The sequence below is a fragment of the Chiloscyllium plagiosum genome, unplaced genomic scaffold (genome assembly GCF_037043375.1).
Source record: "Chiloscyllium plagiosum isolate Xiang-an unplaced genomic scaffold, Cpla_swu_hap1 HiC_scaffold_21, whole genome shotgun sequence".
NCBI classification, from domain to species: domain Eukaryota; kingdom Metazoa; phylum Chordata; class Chondrichthyes; order Orectolobiformes; family Hemiscylliidae; genus Chiloscyllium; species Chiloscyllium plagiosum.
In genome coordinates, this window is record NW_028270159.1 from 18,288,364 (window position 1) to 18,311,177 (window position 22,814).

At 40.2% G+C, this 22,814-nt stretch overlaps 1 protein-coding gene across 1 annotated transcript in view; it reads right to left on the reverse strand.

Moving 5' to 3' along the window:
- Window positions 1-22,814, reverse strand: part of ak8 (adenylate kinase 8) — a 179,600-nt gene that overhangs the window by 45,976 nt on the left and 110,810 nt on the right. The window contains exon 11 of the mRNA XM_043720309.2: window positions 16,190-16,331. Coding sequence (XP_043576244.1) covers window positions 16,190-16,331 — 142 coding nt within the window. The remainder of the gene's footprint in view (window positions 1-16,189; window positions 16,332-22,814) is intronic.

Below are 22,814 nucleotides of genomic sequence, written 5' to 3' on the forward strand. Positions count from 1 at the left end.
CAAGGCTAATTATTGTTAATAGAACACAGGGACTACATCCCAAGGCTACAATAGAGAAGGGCAGCTGTCTGAAGAATACATACTAAACACACATAATGTGTGCTTATTAATTCTGCGGTACAGTGTGGGACTTTTAAAAAAGCATAACTTTAAATGCAGTATACAGTAATAAAACATGGCAGTTTTTGTTTATGTTTAGCTCATAGACATAATAGCTTTGATTAGGGTTATTTTCAATTCCAAAATTCTTCTCATGTTCCAAAAATAAATATTCCCACAACTTTGAATGTTTTGATCCATACATAAACATATGCACAATTACCATATACCCTGGCTCCTCTTCGACAGCTTATACTTATGAACATCATCCATTCCCAGAAGTTTCCTGGAGAATTCAAATTTATTTGTGTGTTCCAAACTTCCTGCACTGACATCTGTCCTTCATATTATCAGAGCTCAGGTCAACAAGTCACAATACAATTAAATATGGATCTGATTTGTTGTGTGTTTTAGGGATGAGATTCCAAATTCAACAAGACCAGATGTTGCAAGGTTTAATCAAAATCTAATAGTCCTAATTTATCATTGTGATATTTGAAATAACTCCATGAAGGCCGGTATCCCATCACCAAGTCACCCTTCATTTATATGTGCATAGTACATGACACTGACTCAGCTGGAACAATGCCAGCTCCCCCAGAACACACAGAAACCCTGACACTCCTGCTTATTTTTTTTGTGTTTTTTCCTTTTTAAAATTTGTTTCCCACATTACCACTTAATTGCAGTAGTGTTTATATTTTCCCCAGTACCCATGTTGTGTGTGTGTAGGCGTGAGACACAGTGAAAGACACAAAGTGTACAATTTTTTATTCAGTTTCCACCACCAGGAAGAAAGGAAATGCCCAAGTTGCCAGTGATAAACAGTGTCCTTCTTAGAGGGCAATGCTGACACTCCTGCTTATATCTGTCAACCAAGGTTCCCTGACTGGATGAGATTAACAGCCCCAATCAGAGAACTCATATTCTATGAGATTCACCTGGCTAACATTGTTCCAACCACTACATTCCATCCCCTCCATGTCCTGGGACGTAGACCCATTCCTTTTCCTGTAGCTTCTCTTGGGGTGTTTTTGCAACAGATCTGGTTCCTCTGATTTTTCCTCAGATACTGTTGGCAAGTCCCAGACTGTGGAGGATCTCAACCGAAACGCATCATCTTCTTCAGGCAGTAACAGCATCGAGGCTGAGACATTTCCCAATCCATCCCATCTCAGAGGTTTCTTCAGAGCTAGACAGAAGGGGACAACTACGGGTTCTGACAGGCTTACCAGATATTCTGAGGGGCTGGGTATGTTTTGCTCCTGCCCAATTTGTGTGGCTACAGCTTACGTGTGATCCACGTGCTTGTTTAGGACTGTCTTACTTACCCAAACTTACATATGTCATAGGACCTGACCTCGAGTCAATCATGCACTTTACCCATGCAGAGCTAATCTGGGGGTTTCGATACCAAACTTTGTCCACTGAAGCAAACTGCATCTCTTGCTTAGAGGAGTCTTGTATCCGGCATTGGCATTCCTGATGCCGTTCCATCCTCTCCTCCAGGTCTGGAAACATTATATTTAACCGGGTGCAGGGTCTTCTCCCAGTTAACATCTCTGCTGGAGGTGACCTAGTTTGGTATCAAGTGAAGCTGTCGACTGCTTCTTTAACAAAAAACAGTTCTGAAGAAGGGTCACTGGACCCAAAATGTTAACTCTGATTATCTTCACGGATACTACCAAACCTGCTTATCTTATCCAGCAACTTCTGTTTTTATTTCTGATTTACAGCATCTGCAGTTCTTTCAGTTTTTATTTGACGGTTTCTTTAAGCCTGCCTTCAAAGTTTGGACTGTTCTTTCCATCAAACCACTGGATGATGGACAGTATGGAGCTGTCCTTACATGCTGAATGCCATTCGACTTTAGGAAATACTCAAATTCCTTGCTGGTAAATAATGGCCCTTTGGCTGTGATTAACACCTTTGGGAGTTTGTGTTTCGCAAAAAATACTCAACTTTTCAATTGTCATCCCCGGGTTTGACATATGAACTCTATGTATGTCCAACCACCTTGAATGGGCATCCACAATAGCTGAAAGCATACAACTCTATAAAAGGACAGGCTTAGTCAAAGTGTAACTGAGTTCAGGGATTACCCAGTGATAGCCACGAATGTTGGGGATCTGCTGGCTGTAATTTCTGTTCACTCTCTGCACTGCCCCATCAACGTGGCTATGTTCACATCCAATCCTGGCCACCAGACATAATATCTGCATTTTGAAAAACCTGCATGACCCATGGTGGAGTTCAGCCAGTATCTGGTGACCTTTGTTTGGAGAATCACTCTTGCTCCCCATGATAATATGCTGTCCTCAATGCTGATCTGATCTCATCAGGTCCAGAAAGATTTCAATTCTGGCTGTGATGGCCCTTCTGTTTCCTCCATCACCACTAACTGTTTTAGTTTAGCCAGCACAGAATCTTTTGGTGTCCACTATCTGATATTGTCAGCAGTGGCCGAGAGGGTATCCAGGAAGTTTAAAATCAGACAAACTCTTCCAGAGTCACCTAGTCTGGCACCTATCTGCGGGCAAGAGATTGTCATTTGGCAAGGAAAAATAATTTAAAAGGCAGAAGCCAGCTACTGCTGGGCTTGCTGTTGCTTTTGGAAATGAATGGGCTGAAAGAGCAGAGGTGCCAGTGGTGATTTGTGCAGTTGGCCATTGCAGCGACATGTTTTTTGATGCCTTCCTTTAGGTCCCTCCACTGAGCAGAAGAGTTTCAGTGAGTCAGATCAAGTTAACATGGTCAGAGGTGGCCGCTCAAACATTTTTCATCCAAAAATCAACCTCCGATCTCTAGCGATCAAAACTCTGAACCACAGAATGAGCAACTGAGCACATTTATATAACTTTTTCAGACTGCAGTGATGAACACTAATGAGTCCCTGTTGCACTCACCACAGCTATGTTCAAATATGTCCCAGAAGCACCTTGTTCTGTGTGCTGGCCATTTGAAAACTAACTTGCTCCCATATGCCTAATGATCTTTAAAATGAGGTCATCAAGCAATTAACTGGAAACATGTGAGTTACCAGCACTCCTATTGGCACTTTCTTTGAAAATTTAATCACTTAGACATTAGGAACCAGTGATACCTCACAAGTGTGCAATTTTCCAAGTCCACCTCCAATCACGGGCAAATGAAAATTCAGCCCATGAAAGGGTTTGAGTGGGCAAATGAGGAGAAAATATTTCCATTTGTGAAGAATCCAGAACTAGCTGTCACAAATACATTACTCAGAAAGAATTTCTTTACCTTTCAAGTGATTATAAATTTTAAGTTCTTTCACAGGAGAATTCTGAGGTGCCAAGAGATCTAGGTGTTCTAGTGCATGAATCACAAAAGTTATACAGGGACAAGCATGAAATCAAGAAGCTAATGGGATGCCATCTTTAATTACGAGAGGAATTGAACACAAAAGTAAGGATACTGTGGTTTAGTTATGCAGTGCATTTGTGAGAACATCTCAAATACTGTGGGCAAGTTTCATTTCCTTATTCGAGGAAGAATATAAATATGTTGAAGACGGTTCAGAAGAGGTTTACTGGAGCGACACCTGGACTGAGTGAGTTACCTCATAAGGATCAGTTAACTCAGTTGGCTGGATTGGTGGTTTGTGATGCAGCATGTTACTAGTAGTTTGGGTTCAATTCCCACACAGGCTGGAATTACCATGCAGGAGTCTCCTCAACCTCTCCTATTGCTTGAGGTGTAGTGACCTTCAGTATAAACCACTACTAATTGGTTTTTCTCTACTGAGACAGCAGTCATATGGTTTGCTCAACTATGGAAACATGATGTTATAAGAGTGAAAGGGCCTGATTTCACTGTAGTTCAGGAGAGTAAGGGGAGACTATTTGAAGTATATAAAATCCTGAATGGTCTTGAGAAAGTAGACATGGAAATGATATTTCTTCTTGTGGGTGAGTCAGAAATTAGGAAAAATTATTTTGCTCAAAGGTTTTTCCTCAGCAGACTGTGGAGGTGGGTTAATTGAATTTTTTTTAGGCAGTTGTAAATGGATTTTAGTTCGGCAAGGAAAGCAAAGGGTATCAGGCTTGGATGAGAATGTGAAATTTGAAACACACAGATAAGCCTTGATCCTTTTTAAATGGTGGAGCAGGGACAAGGTGCCATGGAGTCTCCTTCTGCTCCTAATTTATATGCTCGTATGAGTGCACTCCTGGCTGTGCCAGCATTTGTTGCCCATATCCAATTACCTTTGAGAAGGTATTGGCAAGCTACCTTCTTGAACACCTGCAATCCATTTGGTGTAGGTACTCCACAGTAGGAAGGGAGCTCCCGAATTTTGACACTTCAGCAGCGAAGGAACAACAATACAGTCTCAAGTCACGATGGTCTGTAGCTTGGAAAACCATCTAAAAATGCTGATGCTACCATGCATCTATAATGGTCATCCTCCTAGGTAGTGGGGGTCATTGATTTGGAAGGTATTATCCACGGAGCCTTGGTGAGTTGCTCCAGTGCAAATTGTAGATGATACACTCTGCTTCCACCATGAATCAGTAGTGGAGGGGATGATATTGAATGAATAGAGTGCTAGTCAAATGGGTTGCTTTGTCCTGGATGCTGTAAAGGCTCTTGGGTGTTGCTGGAGCTGCACCCATGCAGGCACGTGAACAGTATTCCATTACACTCTGTATTTGTGCCTTGTAGATGACTGACATCTTTGGGGAGTCAGGAGGAGAATTCCCAGTCTCTGACTTGTTCTTGTACCCACCGGATATATAAGGCTGGTTCAGTCCAGTTTCTGGTTAATGGTAATACCCAGGAGTTGATGGTGGGGGATTCAGCAATGGTAATGCCATTTAATGTCAAGACGAGATGGTGACTTAAGGACCATCAAAGGAAAGGAAATTACTTTTAGCAAATAAAAGGGATATAATGACTTTAATGTCTGTAAATTTTATGAACCACCTTTAATCTCATAATGGACTGATGGCAGTAGATAGATTGAGGGGAAACTACTCCACAACACAAAGGAAGGGAAGCGATGAAAATGCTAATAAGTCTCAAAAATACTTGCCTAGGAATGAAGGAAATGCTACAGGTAGGTGGAAATCTACTTTTAAACACAAAGACATCAGTGCCTTGGAATTGGTACTGTTGGGGCCTTGAATTGTCACAAGAATGTTACAGGCGATATTGAATGCATTCTGGGGAAGAACTGATTAACTATAAAGGATACAGTCTTTGTCAAAGTGTCAACTGGAAACATGCTGGCACACGAGGAGCTGTGAATCCTGTAATGATTTGGTATTTTCTATAATCATGTGATAATTGGAATCTGAGTAACTGATATGATTGAAGCTTGTATAAATTTGTAAACTATAAGACCATAAGAAATAGGAACAGGAGTAAGCCATTCAGCCCCTTGAGCCTGCTCCACCATTCAATAGGATCATGGCTGATCTGACATTCCTCATGTTCACTTTCTTGCCTTTTCCCCAAAACTCTTGGTTCTCTACTGATCAAGAATCTACCTCAATTTAAAATATATACAAGGAATCTACTCCCACAGGTCTCTATGGTGAGAAGCTGCAAAGACTCATAACCTTCTGAGAGAAGAAATTCCTCCTCATGTCAGTCTTAAATTGGTGTCCCTTTATTCTAGTATTATGCCCTCTGGTCCTAGACTCTCCCATAGGGGGTTTTATCCTCTCAGCAATTACCCTGTCAAGCCTCTGAAGAATCCTGTTTGTTTCAATAGGATCAATAATTCTTCTAAAGCCAATGAGTACAGTCCCAACCTGTTCAATCTTTGCTCATATGACAATCCCTCCATTCCAGGAAATCTTCTCTGAACTGCCTCCAGTGAAATATCTTTCCTTAGTTAAGGAGACCAAAACTACTTCTAGTACTCCAGACTTGGTCTCATCACCACCTTGTAGAACTGTAGCTAAGACTTCCCTACTTTTATTGGAGAAAGTGAGTCTCTCATCCACAGCCTCCAACCTCGTAGTCCGGGAACCCCTGCAACGCCCGATTCTACCTCTTACCCAAAATTCATAACTCTGACTGCCCCGGTCAACCCAGTGTCTCAACCTGCTCCTGCTCCACTGAACTTATCTCCGCATACCTTGACACTGTCCTGTTCCCCCTTAGTCCAGGAACTCCCCACCTACGTTTGGGACACCACCCACACCCTCCACTTCGATAACTTTTGTTTCCCCGGCCTTCTATGCCTTATCTTCACCATGGTCATCTAGTCCCTGTACACATCTATCCGCCATGATGGAGGTCTCCAAACCCTCCATTTCTTCTTCTCACGCCGACCCAACCAGTAACCTTCCACTGACACTCTCATTCAACTGGCTGAACTGGTCCTCACCCTTAATAATTTATCCTTCCAATCCTCCCACTTCCTCCAGACCAAAGGGGTAGCCATGGGCACCCACATAGGTCCCAACTATGCCTGTCTCTTCATTGGGTCTGTGGAACAGTCCATCTCCCGCAGCTACACTGGCGCCATTCCCCTTTTCCTTCGCTACATTACACCTCCTCCCACCCTGCCTCCTGTAAAAACACCAACCCTAATTCCCAATTCCTCTGCCTCCGCTGCATCTGTTCCCAAGAGGACCAATTCCACCACAGAACGTCCCAGATAGCCTCCTTCAAAGACTGCAATTTCCCCTCCCACATGGTTGACGATGCCCTCCAGTGCATCTCCTCCACTGCCTGCACCTCCACCCTTGAACCACACTCCTCCAATAACAACAAGGACAGAGCCCCTGGGTCTTCACCTTCCACCCCTCCAACCATCCGCCATTTCCTCCACCTACAAACAGACCCCACCACCAGAGATATATCTCCCTCCCCACCCCTATCTGCATTTCAGAGAGATGATTCCCTCTGCAACTCCCTTGTTAGGTTCATGCTGCCTCCCTCCCCCAACCCCAACCAACCCAACCTCCCCTGCCACCAAAAGAAGTGCAAAACCTGTGCCCACATTTCCGCCCAAGGTCCCAAAGGATCCTTTATACCGGATGTGGTCTCCTCTACATTGGGGAGATAGGGTGCCAACTTGAGGATCGTTTCAGAGAACATCTCTGGGATACGCGCACTAACCAACCCCACTGGCCTGTGACTGAACACTTTAACTCCCCCTCCCACTCCACCAAGGACATGAAGGTCCTGGGCCTCCTCCATCGCCAAACCCTAACCACCTGACGCCTGGAGGAAGAATGCCTCATTTTCCGACTTGCGACCCTCCAACTGCACGGGATCAATGTGGACTTCACCAGTTTCCCCATTTCCTCTCTCCCCACTTTATCCCAGTCCCAAATTGACACCGCCAACTTGAACTGTCCTACCTTTCCATCTTCCTTCCCACCTATCTGGTCCAACTTTCCCCTCACTTATCACCTTCATCTACCTATCGCATGCCCAGCTACCTTACTTCCAGCCCCAGCTCCCTCCCAGTTATTTCCCAGCCCCCTTGGCCCAGAAGCCTTATTCCTGATGAAGGGCTAATGCTCGAAACATCAATTCTCCTGCTCCTCGGATACTGCCTGGCCGGCTGTGCTTTTCCAGCACCACACTCTTCTTCCCTATATTTATACTCAAATTCATTTGAAATAAGGGCCAATATTCCATTAGCCTTCCTTATTGCTTGCTATACCTGCGTGCAAGCTTTTGGTGTCCCTTTGTGCTGCACATTTCTGCACTGTCTTTCTATTTAAATAATATTCTGTTCTTTTTGTTCTCCCTTCCAAAATAAACAACTTTGCACTTTTCCACATTATATTCTATTTGCTAACTTTTTTGCCCATTTATTTAACCTGTCAATTTCTCTCTACGACACAAAGATCGGTTGCTGATGACACAAAGGTCAGTGGTGTTGTAGATAGCGTTGAGGGCTGTTGCAGGCTACAACATGACATTGACAGAATGCAGAGCTGGGCTGAGAAGTGGCAGATGGAGTTCAACTTGGATATTTATTTTAAAAGTGATTTATTTTGGAAGGTCGAGTTTGAATGCTGAATACTGGAATAAAGACAGCATTCTTGGCAGTGTGGAGGAACAGCGGGATCTTGGGGTCCATGTACATAGATCCCTCAAAGTTGCCACCCAAGTTGATAGGGTTGTTAAGAAGGTGTATGGTGTTTTGGCTTTCATTAACAGGGGGATTGAGTTTAAGAGCTGTGAAGTTTTGCTCATCCTGGTGAGACCACACTTGAAATATTGTGTCCAGTTCTGGTCGCCTCATTATAGGAAGGCTGTAGATGCTTTAGAGAGGGTGCAGAGGAGATTTACCAAAATGCTGCCTGGATTGGAGGACTTGTCTTCTGAAGAGAGATTGAGTGAGCTTGGGCTTTTTGTATCGGAGAAAAGAAGGAAGAGAGATGATTTGATAGAGATGTACAAGGTAATTTGTGGTATAGATAGATAGCTAGAGACTTTCCCCAGGGCAGAAATGGCTGTCATGAGGGGTCATAATTTTAAGGTGAGTGGAGGAAGGTATAGGGAGATGTCAGAGGTAGGTTCTTCATGCAGAGACTGGTGGGTGCATGGAAATACTGCCAGCAGTGATAGTAGAGTCAGAGACATTTGGGACTTTTAAGCAACTGTCGGACAAGCACGTGGATGGCAGTAAATTGAGGAGTGTGTAAGTTAGGTTGATTTTAGATTAAGATAAATGCTTGGCACAACAGCATAGGCTGAAGGGCCTGTATTGTGCTGTACTGTTCTATGTTCTATAAACTATTTGTATCCTTGTCACAATGACAGGTTTCAAAAAGAGGAAATGCATGTCTCCTCCAACTATTTTGATTACATTTCTTTTTCTGACCATGAGGGTAGTCAATTGCCAAGGTGAGCTGTTTAAAAGACCTCCCTCATTCCTTGGGATTTAAACATAATTGTTTGCTTATGTTTAAAGCCATTCGGCCCTCACCCCACATTTGGTCTATTCCCCACATTCCCCACTTACGCAAACTCATGCTAACCCATGTTCCCAATGACTCATTATAGCCTTTATGTCAATTCATGCCAACCCATGACCACCATCCATCACATTTTGGCCTTTTATACTCTCCATACCAACTCTCAGTTCTACATGCAGATCTCATGTTGAGAGTAATATCTTTTAAGGCCTTCACTATATAAAAAAGCAATTCTTTTCATGAAAGCCCCGTCAGTACATTTAAATCCTTCAATCATTTAATTCCTTATCAAAACAAGTAGTTAAGTTCATAAACCATAGCAAAGACAGCTAATTATTCAGTAATCTCCTTAAACTGTCAACCTGTGAATTAACAGCCACCTATTGTGACAGGTTGTGCAAAGCAGCTAAGAATTAAAACTGCTATAAGTATAGGATTATGCTAATAAATAGCTACTGAAACTGCTGGAGCAGAGTTTTTTCAACTCTCACAGACCCAGTGGCTTTCTTTTTTTTATATAATAGTATGAATTTTTCAACTCTCGGACAGAGAGAGACTTTGTTTTCTCCTTTTGTAAAAGGCTGGCAAATGACAACTTCAAACTTTTACATCATTATTCACTCTTTGGAAACATTTATGATTAGGCTGAAGATTCATCCTGCAGTGTGAGAGTTATAAGAGCCTTGCTGCAGCATTTGAAGGTAGGAAACAGGGTGGTGGTGGAGGTTTGTTTTTCAGATTGGAAGCCTATGACCAGCGGTTGCCACAAGCATCAGTGTTGAGTCCACCGCTGTTTGTCATTTATATCAATGATTTTGATATGAGTATAGGTGGTATGGTAATTGCTGATGACATTAAAATTGATGGTGTAGCGGACAGTGAAGAAGATTATCTCCGATTACAACAGGACCTTGATCAGATGGGCCGATGAGTGGCAGATGGAGTTTAATTTACGTGAGGTATTGTACTTTGGTATGAAAAATTAGGGTAGGACTTATATTCTTAATAGTAGGGTCCTGGGGAGTGTCGTCAAACAAAAAAACCTTGGGGTGCAGGTGCAAAGTCCCTTGAAAGAGGAGTTGCAGGGTTGACAGGGTAGTGAAAAAGGAATTTCATACGCTTGCCTTTATTGGTCAGTGCATTGAGTATAGGTGTTGGGATGTCATGTTGCAGCTGTACAGGACATTGATTAGGCAACATTTGGAATACTGCGTTCAATTCTGGTCTCCCTGCTATAGTAAGGATGTTGTTAAACTTGATAGGGTTCAGAAAAGATTCACCATGATGATTCTGGGGTTGGAGGGTTTGAGCTATAGGGAGAGGCTGAATAGGCTAGGGCTACTCTGGAGTATGGGAGGCTGAGGGCTGACTTTATAAAAGTTTATAAAATCATGAGCAGCATAGATAGGGTGAACAGCCAAAGTCTTTTTTCAAGGGTAGGGGAGTCCAAAACTGGAAGGTATAGGTTGAAGGTGAGAAGGAAAAGATGTAAAAGAGACCTAAGGGGCAAAGTTTTCACACAGGGTGGTGCATGTATGGAATAAGCTGCCAGAGGAAGTGGCAGAAGCATCTGGATGGGTACAGGAATAGGAAAGTTTACAGGGTTATGGGTCAAATGCTGGCAAAAGGAGTCCAGATTAATTTAGGATATCTGGTTGGCATGGATGAGTTGGACTGAGGGGTCTGCTTCCATATGATTCTGACTCTCTTTGATGACCCACTGTATCATTAACATCGGGCAAATATTGAGAAATTCATTTTGATTGCATTTGCTAGTTGATGTACACTGTGGTGGTTTAATCTTAGAATATTTCCCATGTTTACTTCATGTAAAGAAGTAAGTGGACAAGTAGATTGTATTACTGTTCTAACTTGTATAATAATTTTCCTGGTACATTCCCTGGAACTAAATTTTTGTCTACATTATAAAAGGGCAACCAATCACTAACCAGAACAGAGCATAATTTTGTGGTCTCATCCAGTATCATACAAAATTGGCAATCTGGTCTGGGATCTTTAATCCCATTCCTCTCTCATCGCCAGCCCCTGCCCTAGCAAAAATGATTCTTCCGAATATAGGGCAGGGTTTTTGGGTCTAGGGTCCATCCACCACTTTGGAGTCTCCATGATTGTGTGAAAATCCAGGCAAATAAAGGAATTTTGTAAATATAAAATTGCATGTAACCTGGTTACAGTGAATGGGTTTCATATTTTAACTCCTCGCTTACCTGTTGTGGAAGGGTGGTGATCTAGGCTTCTGTGATCAGAAGAAAAAAAACATTTATCATGTCTATTTGAATGGTAGCAACTTCACCCTATCAACTGTATTCAAAAACTTTTTTTTGAACCAATTGGATGTAATTTTATAATTCTGATTTACAAGATTCTTCTGAGTCGTAATACTTTGGTTCACCTGCAATGCCTTCTGGATGATTTGAGGATTTTATTTTACAAAATGGAACAGTTTTAATAAGTTATTTGTACATTCTTTAGCAGAAAACAACTGCTAGAAAACGTTATTCAGAAATATAGATACAGCTATATGTTTAAACACCTCCGTTCAGATTTCTGTAGAGTCAGAGGAACTTTACAAATGAACCTGTTGCAGAAGTCCTACCCCTATTTCCAAATCGTTTTTTTTCTCTCTGTTAAAGGAAAGGTGAGAGAAAAATGAGACTTACATGTAAGAGAATCCCTAACTCTGTAAGGCCATTTAAACTTGGTGCTAAATTCAAATAAACCCAATTTTGGCTATTCAAGCATCTTAATTTGCAATATGGGAGTCACAAATTCATGGTGCAGACTTTAGTGCTCCTGAAAGGTGGATAATATCTGTTTAATTGTTCTATGAAATATTTTAAATCTCCTATGCCTTACATTGGAGTTGAAATGTCCTGCCATGGAGCGATGGGATACTATTGACATATTTTAAAATTGAACTCTCAAATTGAAATTGGGAGTCCAATTTCACAAGAGGCTGGTGCCACATGGTCGTCTTGATGGCAGCTCTCCTACCCCAGACTTTCTAAAAGTTGAACTCCATTGCTCAGCTCTGCTGCCTGTCAGACAGATTGTCCATTTGGTTGGCTGTTGACAGAAGGGGGACGTCCAAGATGCACATAAGGTCTTGCTTTTAAGATAAGCAATGCTCCATGCTCTTGATCTTGCAAATTTATTCAGCTATTTTTGGCATAATCTGCATTCTGTCCTAAATATTAAGGCTATAGATTCAAGTCTTCAATGGATTCCAGTTACAGCTGCTAAGAGCCAGTAATGTTGGGCAAATTTAATTTGAGTATCATAGTATTAGAACAGAAGTTCTAAATCTAGTGAATGACTTTTTAAAAAAGGTATTCGCAGGATGAGAGTGTCAATGGCTAGGCCAGCATTTATTGCCCTTCCCAATTGCCCAGAGGTCAGTTACAAATCAATCATATCACTCTGTGTCTGGAGTCACATGTAGGCCAGACCAGGTAAGGATGGCAATTTCCTTTCCTAAATGACATTAGTGCACAGGTGGGCTTTTCCTGACAATCGTGGTCATCATTAGACCCTTAATTCCAAATTTTAATTTAATTCAAATTCCATCATCTGCCATGGCAGGATTTGAACCAGGTCCTCAGAACATTACCTGGATGTCTGGGTTAACTGTCTAGCAATAATACATAGATCATTGCCTACCCGACATTGAAATGATAATTATTAAAATGAGCATTCTTTTCAATTTTAATGAATGAATAATTACAAGACCACAAACTTCAGGATAATCATGATTAATATTGCTTTATGACTGTAAAATTAATTTTAGCTAATGAAGGGGCACAGTGGAATTTGCAGCATTAGTTTGTTACTTTGTATAACTGATTAGGTGCCATTTTCAAAATATGTTGCTGCTGGTTTGTCTATGTTGGAAAAGAAGGAATTGTCATCATCACACACTCAGTATATCCCAAACATCTTTCAATTGTGAAGTGAAGTCATAGTTTTGCATAGGCAAGTGCAACAGCATATTTGTGTTCAAGGTCCCACAAACAAAAATAAGTGAATGAATAAATATTTAGAGCATTTGTTTTTTGAAGTGTTGGTTGAAAGGAAAACATTGCTCAAGACTCAGGAAGAAGGTCATGTTTTTTCTTGGTTTGTACTACAGGATCTTGTGCACCAGGGTGGGGGGGGGGGGGGGGGGGGGAGCGCAGGCAGGCATGCAAGCCTTCTGGTTAACATTTCAACAGAAAGACAGTACCTTTGACAATATAGCACTTGCTCAGTACTGGACAACAATTCGGCTGATTCAGTAACAGTGTTACCAATTGCATGTAGCTATTGTTCCACCTTACAGAACCTTAAGTGAACACTGAGCTTGCAAATATCTGTTTTAAATTATGCTTAAATCTCATTTTCTTCTTAAAGTAACTTAATTAAACTAATGCATACCAGTTACTCAAATGTTCTAAAATATGAAGCTTCAACCCCAAGAGACAAAGCCCAGAAACAGGCCCAGAAGTAGTATTGCATATTTGTTGAAATCTTGCTTTGTACAAAGTCAGCAATATTTGGACAGCGAATATAACTGGAAAACACATGAAAAAGGTTGTGAATTACAAGAAATGCTTATTTGAAATTCCAGATTACTTTGCCTTTAATGGACACAATTTCACAACCAAGTTCCTGGCTTTTTCAGTTTTCTATTTTACTGTGGAAGCAGAACTATAATCCTCTAAAATCACACCTTATGAAAATGCTTTCTCTGCACACACAACTAAAGAATGATGAATATTCCACTGCACGCCCAACAAACTTTTTGTAAATGGCAAGGATAGAGGACAGGTACAGCTGTATTAGTACAATTAATGAGGAGTAAGATAGGGCTGCAGCATGCAGAGTGACATCTACCACTTGAAATGGCTAAAGACTGAGTAGCTGATAATATGGTTATTAACCTTGCTGGCCCCAAGATTGTGCTGGAGATTTCAACTCCATTTTCCCATTGAACTTTCTATTAATCTGCTGTGTGTTCTTGTAATCCATGTGGGGATCAGTACTGGAGAATACTGAAGTCTGTGCAAACACAACACATTGATGAATTCACTTACCTGTGTTCAAGCAGTCAAAAGTCTATTGCTGAATTTCCTTGGATAGAGCTCAAATTTAGTTCAAGTTGATCGGTAAAATGGTAGTCATATATTATCCAGTTTTACTAGACCGCATTCTAACAATTAACAATATCAATTAATTTTGTCATTTTAACTTTGCTTCAATGCAGACACAAGCATTCTTTATAGTTATGACATAATGCAGTTAAGAAAAAAGAATCAACCTTGTCCTGCTTGAATTTCAACTGCTTGTCATGAGGGCAGAATTCATTACCTTCCCCATGGCAAGTTTAGTGGCTGGTGAGGACCCTACCGTCTTCCCACCCTCCCCAAATTAAGCCTGTAACAGGAAGGTTCGTCGATGGCCTTCCCGCATGTTGCCAATTGAGACCTTTAAGTGAGCAATTAATGCCCATTTAAGTGCATCAGCCCTCATGTGGTTTTACAAATCTGCAAGTCTAACCCCTGCTATATGTGTTCAAAGCAGAAATAAGCCAAAGATAGCAAGAAAGAGAAATTGGTGAAAGAGATCTATAATCATAGAGCAAGAGGGGAAAAACCTTCAAGTGTTAACTCACACTGTGCTAGTTGATGACAATCACCATGGAGCAGATTCCCAGCTTGCTTTTAAAGTTTTAAAATGTCCCAAGTTTGATTTGTCCCCTTTCTAACTTTTGTTCCCTCATGTCTTTTTCATCTGAATCTACTTCTCTATTTATGTTCACATAAAGATCATTCTTGCAGATACCACAAGGCAAAATTGCTTATATTGTAGTAGAAACATTTTCCTCAACACAGAAAAACTAGGAGATGCCAGTATTGGTTTAAAACAAAAAGCCTCCTCAAATCTACCAAATGTAAATGGAACACTTTTTTTGAAATTTGGCAGTATCTTGAAAATACTCTGCAAACTATCTAATAATGCCAGGTCTTACATGATGATGGTATATGGTCATGTGGGGTAGATTTTTGTTGTCAGGATCAGGCGGAGTAGCTTGGCAGGATAAGCTATAATGCTGGTTCCAGCAATGAGTCTTTTTGAAAACCAATTGCCTCATTTTAAAACTTTTAGCCCACCAATCTCCTTCATCCTGGTGGTAGGCGAGGGAAATTGCCTCTTTATGTGTAAAGTCATAATGTATGTTTGTGGCAGAGGTTGATAATGACGTTTGTGGCAGAGGTTGATCACATATTTGTGAAATAAGGCCTGAATTTTGTAATAAAAAGTATTGGTAAAGCCACGAGTGCTCAACTGTATTAAAAGGTAAACTGGATGGCAAATTCTGACATCTGCATATGAAGATTAACTGTAGAAACAAGGAAGTAACCATGACCCTCTGAACGTTTTGCTACACAATACCTTGCCCAGAGACATAGCATTCTCACACAAACAACAGAGTGCATTTGTGATTGTTATCCACTAGATACTAGCATAAAAGAAAAAATTAGGATTTGTCCATTCAAATATAAGCAAAATAGTAGTGGCACAATGAATCTTTAATTATTGTCAGAAAGTTGAATACTCCCGTCGGGCTGTTCTCATTAGAGAGACAACTAGTGGTGTTTTAACCTGAGGTTTAACCTCACACTAGGGGAGATGTTGAGAAGCTGTCACCTTTATGACGACCTCGGCCACTAAGGAAATGAAACCTTACTGTTGGTATTACTCAGTATTGTAAACCAACTGTCTAGCTAACTGAGCTAACCAACCACCAAACAATTTCTCAGGTGGGCAAAATTCACTTTTTCAAGTATGTCCATTTCTTTCAGTTTGTAGTTATTATTGGAAATATAAAAAGTATTTTTAAAAAACTTCTTTTTTTTAATCTCTTGATCTCAATTTTCCTTATTCATGATAATCATCTAGTACCAGTTAGTTCCCATTGACCATAAAATCCAAACTATTGTATTATTACTAGTGACTTTATATAGATTTCATGATTGGGAACATAACTAGATTCTAATTATAACATGTGGTATATTGAAGTCAAACGTATCCCTATTAAACTCCATTTCACCCTAGATATAATGTGCTAGTTCAATATTACTAATGCAAAGGTTTAAACTCTTATAAAGACTTACCTGTTTGGAATAAATCCTGCATCATTTAGCATTTCAGCCTGTCTCAGATCTTGAGGGAATCCATGCATTACCCAGCCCTGAGTGGAACAGTCCAGTTTACTCAGACGTTGAGTCATACATTTTAAGACGATAACATCTGGAACTATATCCAAAATAAACAGAATTGTACAATCATTATGTAAGGTAGCCCTGGTCACATTTCTGAGTTTTAGTGAGACAAAAACAAGAATTTTGATAACTTTCCACTCCACCACTGTGCATTTGCTCAAAGTATCTTCCCTAGCTGGCAGTCATACTTAACAGAGTAGATAAGTGAATCAAAGATTTTTTGCAGCCTGTGCCAATTCAATACTCAGTATTGAGGTGATAGTTGACATGTAAACATGAATACTACATTCTTCTTAACCAACTTATAATCCTAGATTCTCTAATTTAGGACTGATGGCAAATGCTCTATTAATAGCTAAAAGATTCAAATATCATGAGGAATAATTTTCAGTATAGTGTAACCTTTTGATTTCTTCCCATTGCTAATTCATGCCAACTGTGCAATTACTGTGAAAGTAGTTTATTTCATTTTGTCTGTTGCATTGCTTGTACATATTTCTTTTTTGCAGCTCTTCTTTGCAATTCATGGATTTTAAAATATATTATCTTAAACATTTACCACACAATATAAATTCACCATTTATTTATCAAAAGAATACAAAAGGAGTTTGGAACTACCTTTGCAATTTAAAGGTAAAAGAGTCTGAAAGTTTTTTTTTAATTCATTCACTGAGTGTGGGTGTCACTAGCTAGGTATGCATTTATTGCACATCCCTTATTGCCCACAGGGCTATTAAAAGTCATTGCTGTGGGTATGAAGTCACAAGTAGGCCAGAGAAGGTAAGGAAGGCAAATTTCATCCCCTGAAGGATATTAGTGAACCGGATGGGGTTTCCCTTATAATCAGCACAGGTTTTATGGTCATCAGTAGACTCTAAATTCCAGATTTTTAATTGAATCCAAATTCAAACATCTGCCATGGCAGGATTCATACCCAGGTCTCCAGATCACTGTAATAATACAACTAGACTATTTCTTCCCCATTACAGATATGGGGATTAGATGAGTGGTATCTCAATGTGTTATGATTAGTTAGGTACCAACTCTGTCCTTGGGATTATTTGGGTTTTTTTGTTTTATTGTTTTATTTTGATTATTGTTTTTTGGTGGGAAATTAGAGGGAGCAAATCTAAGTCCATATGAGTGTTTCCTTTCAAATTTATCATCAACCTTTATGATCACATCCTATTCAAGTATGACTCACTATGATAAATAACTCATACCGATATATCATACCTTATTTAAAACCTAATTTATTTTCATTTGAACAAGGACCTAGAAATTAGATTTTTTTGCATGTGCAAAATGTGTTCATATGGACATCATTGTGTACTTGATCTTTTCATGCCACAAGTATAACTCCATCATATTTTATTAGACACTTCCATCAGTATTGTATTCAGATTTGTGACTATATATGCATGCTATATAACTTCCAAGCCCTTATCAACACCTGAGCAGCAAGAGGTGTTGGAGGATGAATAACAGCATAAGCAAGAAGAGTAAGGAACAGTGTTCAGCTTTGTTCTCCACATTTATGAAAGGATATACTTGCATTGGACATGGTACCACAAAGATTCACTAGGTTATTCCCTTTGATGAAGGGGTCAATTTAGAACGAAAATGAGGAGACATTTCTTCAGCCAGAGAATGGTTGGCCTGTGGAATTCATTGCCACAGAGCGCAGTGGAGGCCAGGACTTTAAATGTCTTCAAGACACAGATTGATAAATTCTTAATCTCGCAAGGAATTAAGGGATACGGGGAGAGTGCGGGTAAGTGGCGTTGAAATGCCCATCAACCATGATTGAATGGTGGAGTGGACTTGATGGGCCGTATGGCCTTACTTCCACTCCTATTTCTTATGGTCTTATGAGGGCGTGTCCTTTGATAAGAGGCTGAATAAATTAGACCAATATTCTCTGGAGCTCTGAAGAATGAGAGGCACCCCCATTGAGACATATACAATTCTAAAGGGGCTTGATAGGGGAGACTTTGAGAGATTGTTCCTATTAGTGGGGAATCTAAAACACAGACCTAAAATTGGGGACCAATTATTTAGGACTGAAATGAGAAGAAATTACTTCATTCAAAGGGTTGTGGATCTATGGAATACTCTACCCTGAAGAGGTACACATCCTTTATTTTTGAAATTTAAGGCTGGAAAAGCCTTTGGTTTCTATAACAATATGGGGAAGGTGGAGCTGATATCCAAGATGAATTATGATTGTATTAAAAGGGGAATCTGGCTTAACAGGCCATCTGGTCTACTCTTGTTCCTATTTCTTTTGTGTTTTTGTGAGGAAATGAGCAGCATTGGCCATCAGAGCTCCTGTTGTCAGATTTCTTAGAAAACTTTCTCAACGTGTGCTTCACATAAAATATTTTGTTTCCAATTTCAATAACCTATCAATCTTTGTCATCATCACTCCTAACTACCATTATCCAAATTCTTTCGTTCAGTCCAACCTTGTAGGTCTTGTCCTCACTTCTCTAAAAATAGTAACGCCCAACACCTCAATTCTTTGCATAATATTTAACTGTGAAAAGTACAAATTATCCTTGAACAATCATGTAGTGTCTGTCTTATGCACACTTTTATATATTGTAGTGCTCCTTCAAAGTGTAAATCCAGTGGTTACAGCCTTCATGATAAGTGATCTCAAATACCTGTGGGCCCAGCTGCTAATAGCAACATCTTAATGTGGACCAGGAGCAGTGTGATGTAGTTGACTAGATGACAGTTAAAAGCTGGCAGGGAAATAGGCAACCTGTTGTCCTGAGAGAAGACAGCTAGTACCTCTTTCATGGAACAAATACCAGCCTCCAGTAACAGTCTCAGAAATTCTACAGCTCTGCAGGAAAACATCCTCACTACTGGCTCTTGTGGGCATTGTCTGAGCCTTGTGGGCTTCAATATGTGCTGGCATACAAGCAATTAACTTAGTTCTATGGTCTGCGCTCGATCATTCCACTTTTGGCAGATTTGGTCTCCAAGACGTACACCAAGGAGATAAAAAGCAACATTGAAATCAGCAATATATTCATAGTAAATTCAAAAAGAGGTTGCCTTGATGTGCATTAATAAGTGTTTACATTTATAAGAACTTGTAGTATATGGGGCCTTTGACAACAGAAGGATGACAAGTGCTTCACAAAGGTTTGTTTTCAAACTGTAGTCTCTGTAACTCCATCCCACAAAAGCTTTCCCTGTGAGACCAACCTCTGGCCTGGACTGCTCCATGATCTTAGCAGTCTGGAGCCTACCATTTCTGCTGCAGCTATTGTCACCCAGGAATTCCAAATCCCTGCATCCTGATCCAAGGGAGGACACAGTGGTGAATTCTCCACTGCTTGATTGATGTGTGACTTTAGATACCTTCCCCAAAGGAAGCAATTGAGGTCTCTCACTGCCACATCACCTGGCAGGTTAGACCGTTCCCACCTTCACAAGATTTCAGCCATTCACTCTGCTCCTCTCTTCACAGATGCTGCCAGATTTGCTGTGCATTTCCAATATTTTTATTTTAGATGCTGGGAATACTGCCCTGCCATGGGATCTTTTATCTCCATCTGAACAGGCAGACTGAGCTTCAATTTAACATTTAAACTGAAAGTCAGCCACAACAATGAAGCACTTCCTCAATTCTGCACCAAAGTGTCAGCCAAGATATGTGCTGAAATCCCGTGGAAGACTTGAATCCATAACAGAGTGCTATCTCCGAGCCAAGCTGACATTGGCCCTTGTCGAAAAGCAGCTGGTGTGAAGGCTGCCAATAAAAACACATTTAAAGGTTAAAATAAATTCTAGCTTCCCAGTATCACTTGCATTTTAATTATAAAAATATCCACACGTACCATCAGCTATGTGAAAAACAAATCACAAGCAATTAGATTGGTAAGTAGTGTTCCATATATACCATGGAATATGATTGTTCCATGTCAACTTAATGGTGACTCAACAGGAAACTGTGCTCATTCACGTTAAAAATAATCAACAAAAAGGGCCCTCAGGTTATTGCCAAAAAATGCTTAAACCAGAATTTTTGGTACTGCCTGCCATCTACTGGTGAGTGCTCTTAATAACGATATAATTACACATCAGCAGTTACAGCAAAATATTATTAAAGTAGTTTTATTATAATTAGTAGAAAGTTTGATAATAATGTGATTTATTATACTTCAAATGAGCAGGTTATATTTTAGATGCAAAATAGACCAACTGGAATGGTAAATGTTTCCATCTGTGTGTTGTGATTTATGAACTATATACTATCATACTGAACAAAAGAGCGATTTAATTTTGAGTTTTTTTACATACTGTATTTGTCAGTACTCTATCTCACAAAGGATAAATCTTGCATTGCGAAAGGAGAAGAGTAGTATTGAGAGAAAGACCAAGAGTAATCACACACACAAGACAGCATGGAAGATCAAATATAGTCAAGGAAAATAATTACATTAGCAATCAATCCGATCAACATTAATTTTAACCATTTTTCAATTTTACTTCATTAAATAAAATGCTATTTGAGTCTTTTTAAAAAGCCCTTAAATCTTTTGAGTGTCATTGTTGGCTTAAGACACCCCATGCAATCATTTCATGCATAACACAGAATTTTATAGCAATCATAGTGATGTACTTCAATGCACGTCATTTCCACATATGGCGGGGGGAGCAGAAACTGAGTCCTGAGTTTTTTACTGGTCTTGATGTACATGGGTATTGGCTGTTTCAATATTTGATACATTACATATGGAGCAGAACACTGTTTTAAAATTCACTCATGGAATGTAGGGTGTTGCCCACCCTAGTTGCCCTTGAGAAGATGGTTTTAACCTTTAAATGTGTTTTTATTGGCAGCATTCACACCAGCTGCTTTTCGACATGGGCCAATGTCAGCTTGGCTCAGTGATAGTACTCTTGTTATGGATTCAAGTCTCCCACAGGATTTCAGCACATATCTTTGCTGACACTTTGGCTCAGAATCGAGTTGCCCTTGAGAAGATGAACTGCTGCAGTCTATTTCACCCAGGTACATCCATAATGCCATTAGTAAGGGAATTCCAGGATGTTAACCCAGTGACACTGAAGGAACAGTGGTAATTTCAAAGTCCGGATGGCGAGTGGCTTGGAAGGCACTTGCAAATAGTGGTGTTCCCATATCTCTGTTGCCCTTCTTCTTCTAGATGGTAGCAGTTGTGCATTTGGAAGGTGCAATCGAAGGACCCTTGGTGAATTTCTGTAGTGCATCTCGTAGGGAGTACACACTACTGCAACTGAGCTTCAGTGGCGGAGGAAGTGAATGTTTTTGAATGTTGTACCAATCAAGTCAGCTGCTTTGTCCTGGATCAAGCCAAGATTCTTGAGTTTTATTGGAGCTGCATCTATCCAAGCAGGTTGACAGTATTCCACTGCACTCCTGAATTATATCATGTAGATGGTCGACAGGCTTTGGGGAGTCATCAGATGAGTTTTCCTAGAGTAGCATTTCTCAAAATTTCATATTTGTTGGCCTCTGCTGACTGCTTGAGTGGATAAAAAGACCCCACTGAGTATCTGACAGTTCAGTCTTACTTGCTTTTATTTGCTGCATTGGTAATGGTACTTCTTTTGGTGAGACACCAAGGGAGTTGATGTCTGGTACCAAGCTGAAGAGTTTCTGTTTCATGTCAGCCATCACATTTAGCTGGTTCCTCTTTGTTATCAGTTTCACAACCAACCAAAATCCAACCTCATGATTGTCTGTTGTCATTGGATTTGATTTCTGTAAGGCCTTTAACAAGGTGCTGCATAGGACGCTGCTAAGTAAGGTAAGGTATTGACATGGACATAGGATTGCCTTGCGCGCATAAGGCACAGTGTGGGGATAAAGGGGCCTTTATCAGGTTGGCAGCCGGTGACTAGTGGAGTTCTGCAAGGGTCAGTAATGGGATCACAAGTATTTGTGTTATACATTAATGATCTGGATGAAAGAAATTAGGGCCTTGTTGCTAAGTTTGCAGGTGACACAAAATATGTGGAGTGATAGATAGTGTTGAGGAGACAGGGAGGCTGCAGAAGGATTTGAACAGGCTAAGAATCAGGGCAAAGAAGTGGCAGATGGAATATGATGTGGGAAATTGTGAGGTTGTGCACTTTCATAGGAATAACAGAGGCATAGACATTTTTTTTAAATGGCAAAAAGCTTCGGAAATCTGAAGCACAAAGGACATTAGGAGTCCTAGTTCAGGATTCTCTTAAGGCTAATGTGCAGGTTATGTTTTATATACCAGACCAAACTCCCTCAAAATATATTAAAAAATAGTCTAGTCCCTCAGTTTTCTTTATTTTTAAACGTAAGTGAAAGGCATTGCATTCCAGATGCAATTTGATTGGTCAAACTATTGACTTCAAGCAAAACTCATTTTATTTTTACATAACAGTTTAAAATATGGACAAAATGAAAAGAATTAGCTTAACTGTAACCCTATTGAAATGCTTAACAGACTAATATATATTAACTACTAATAATTAG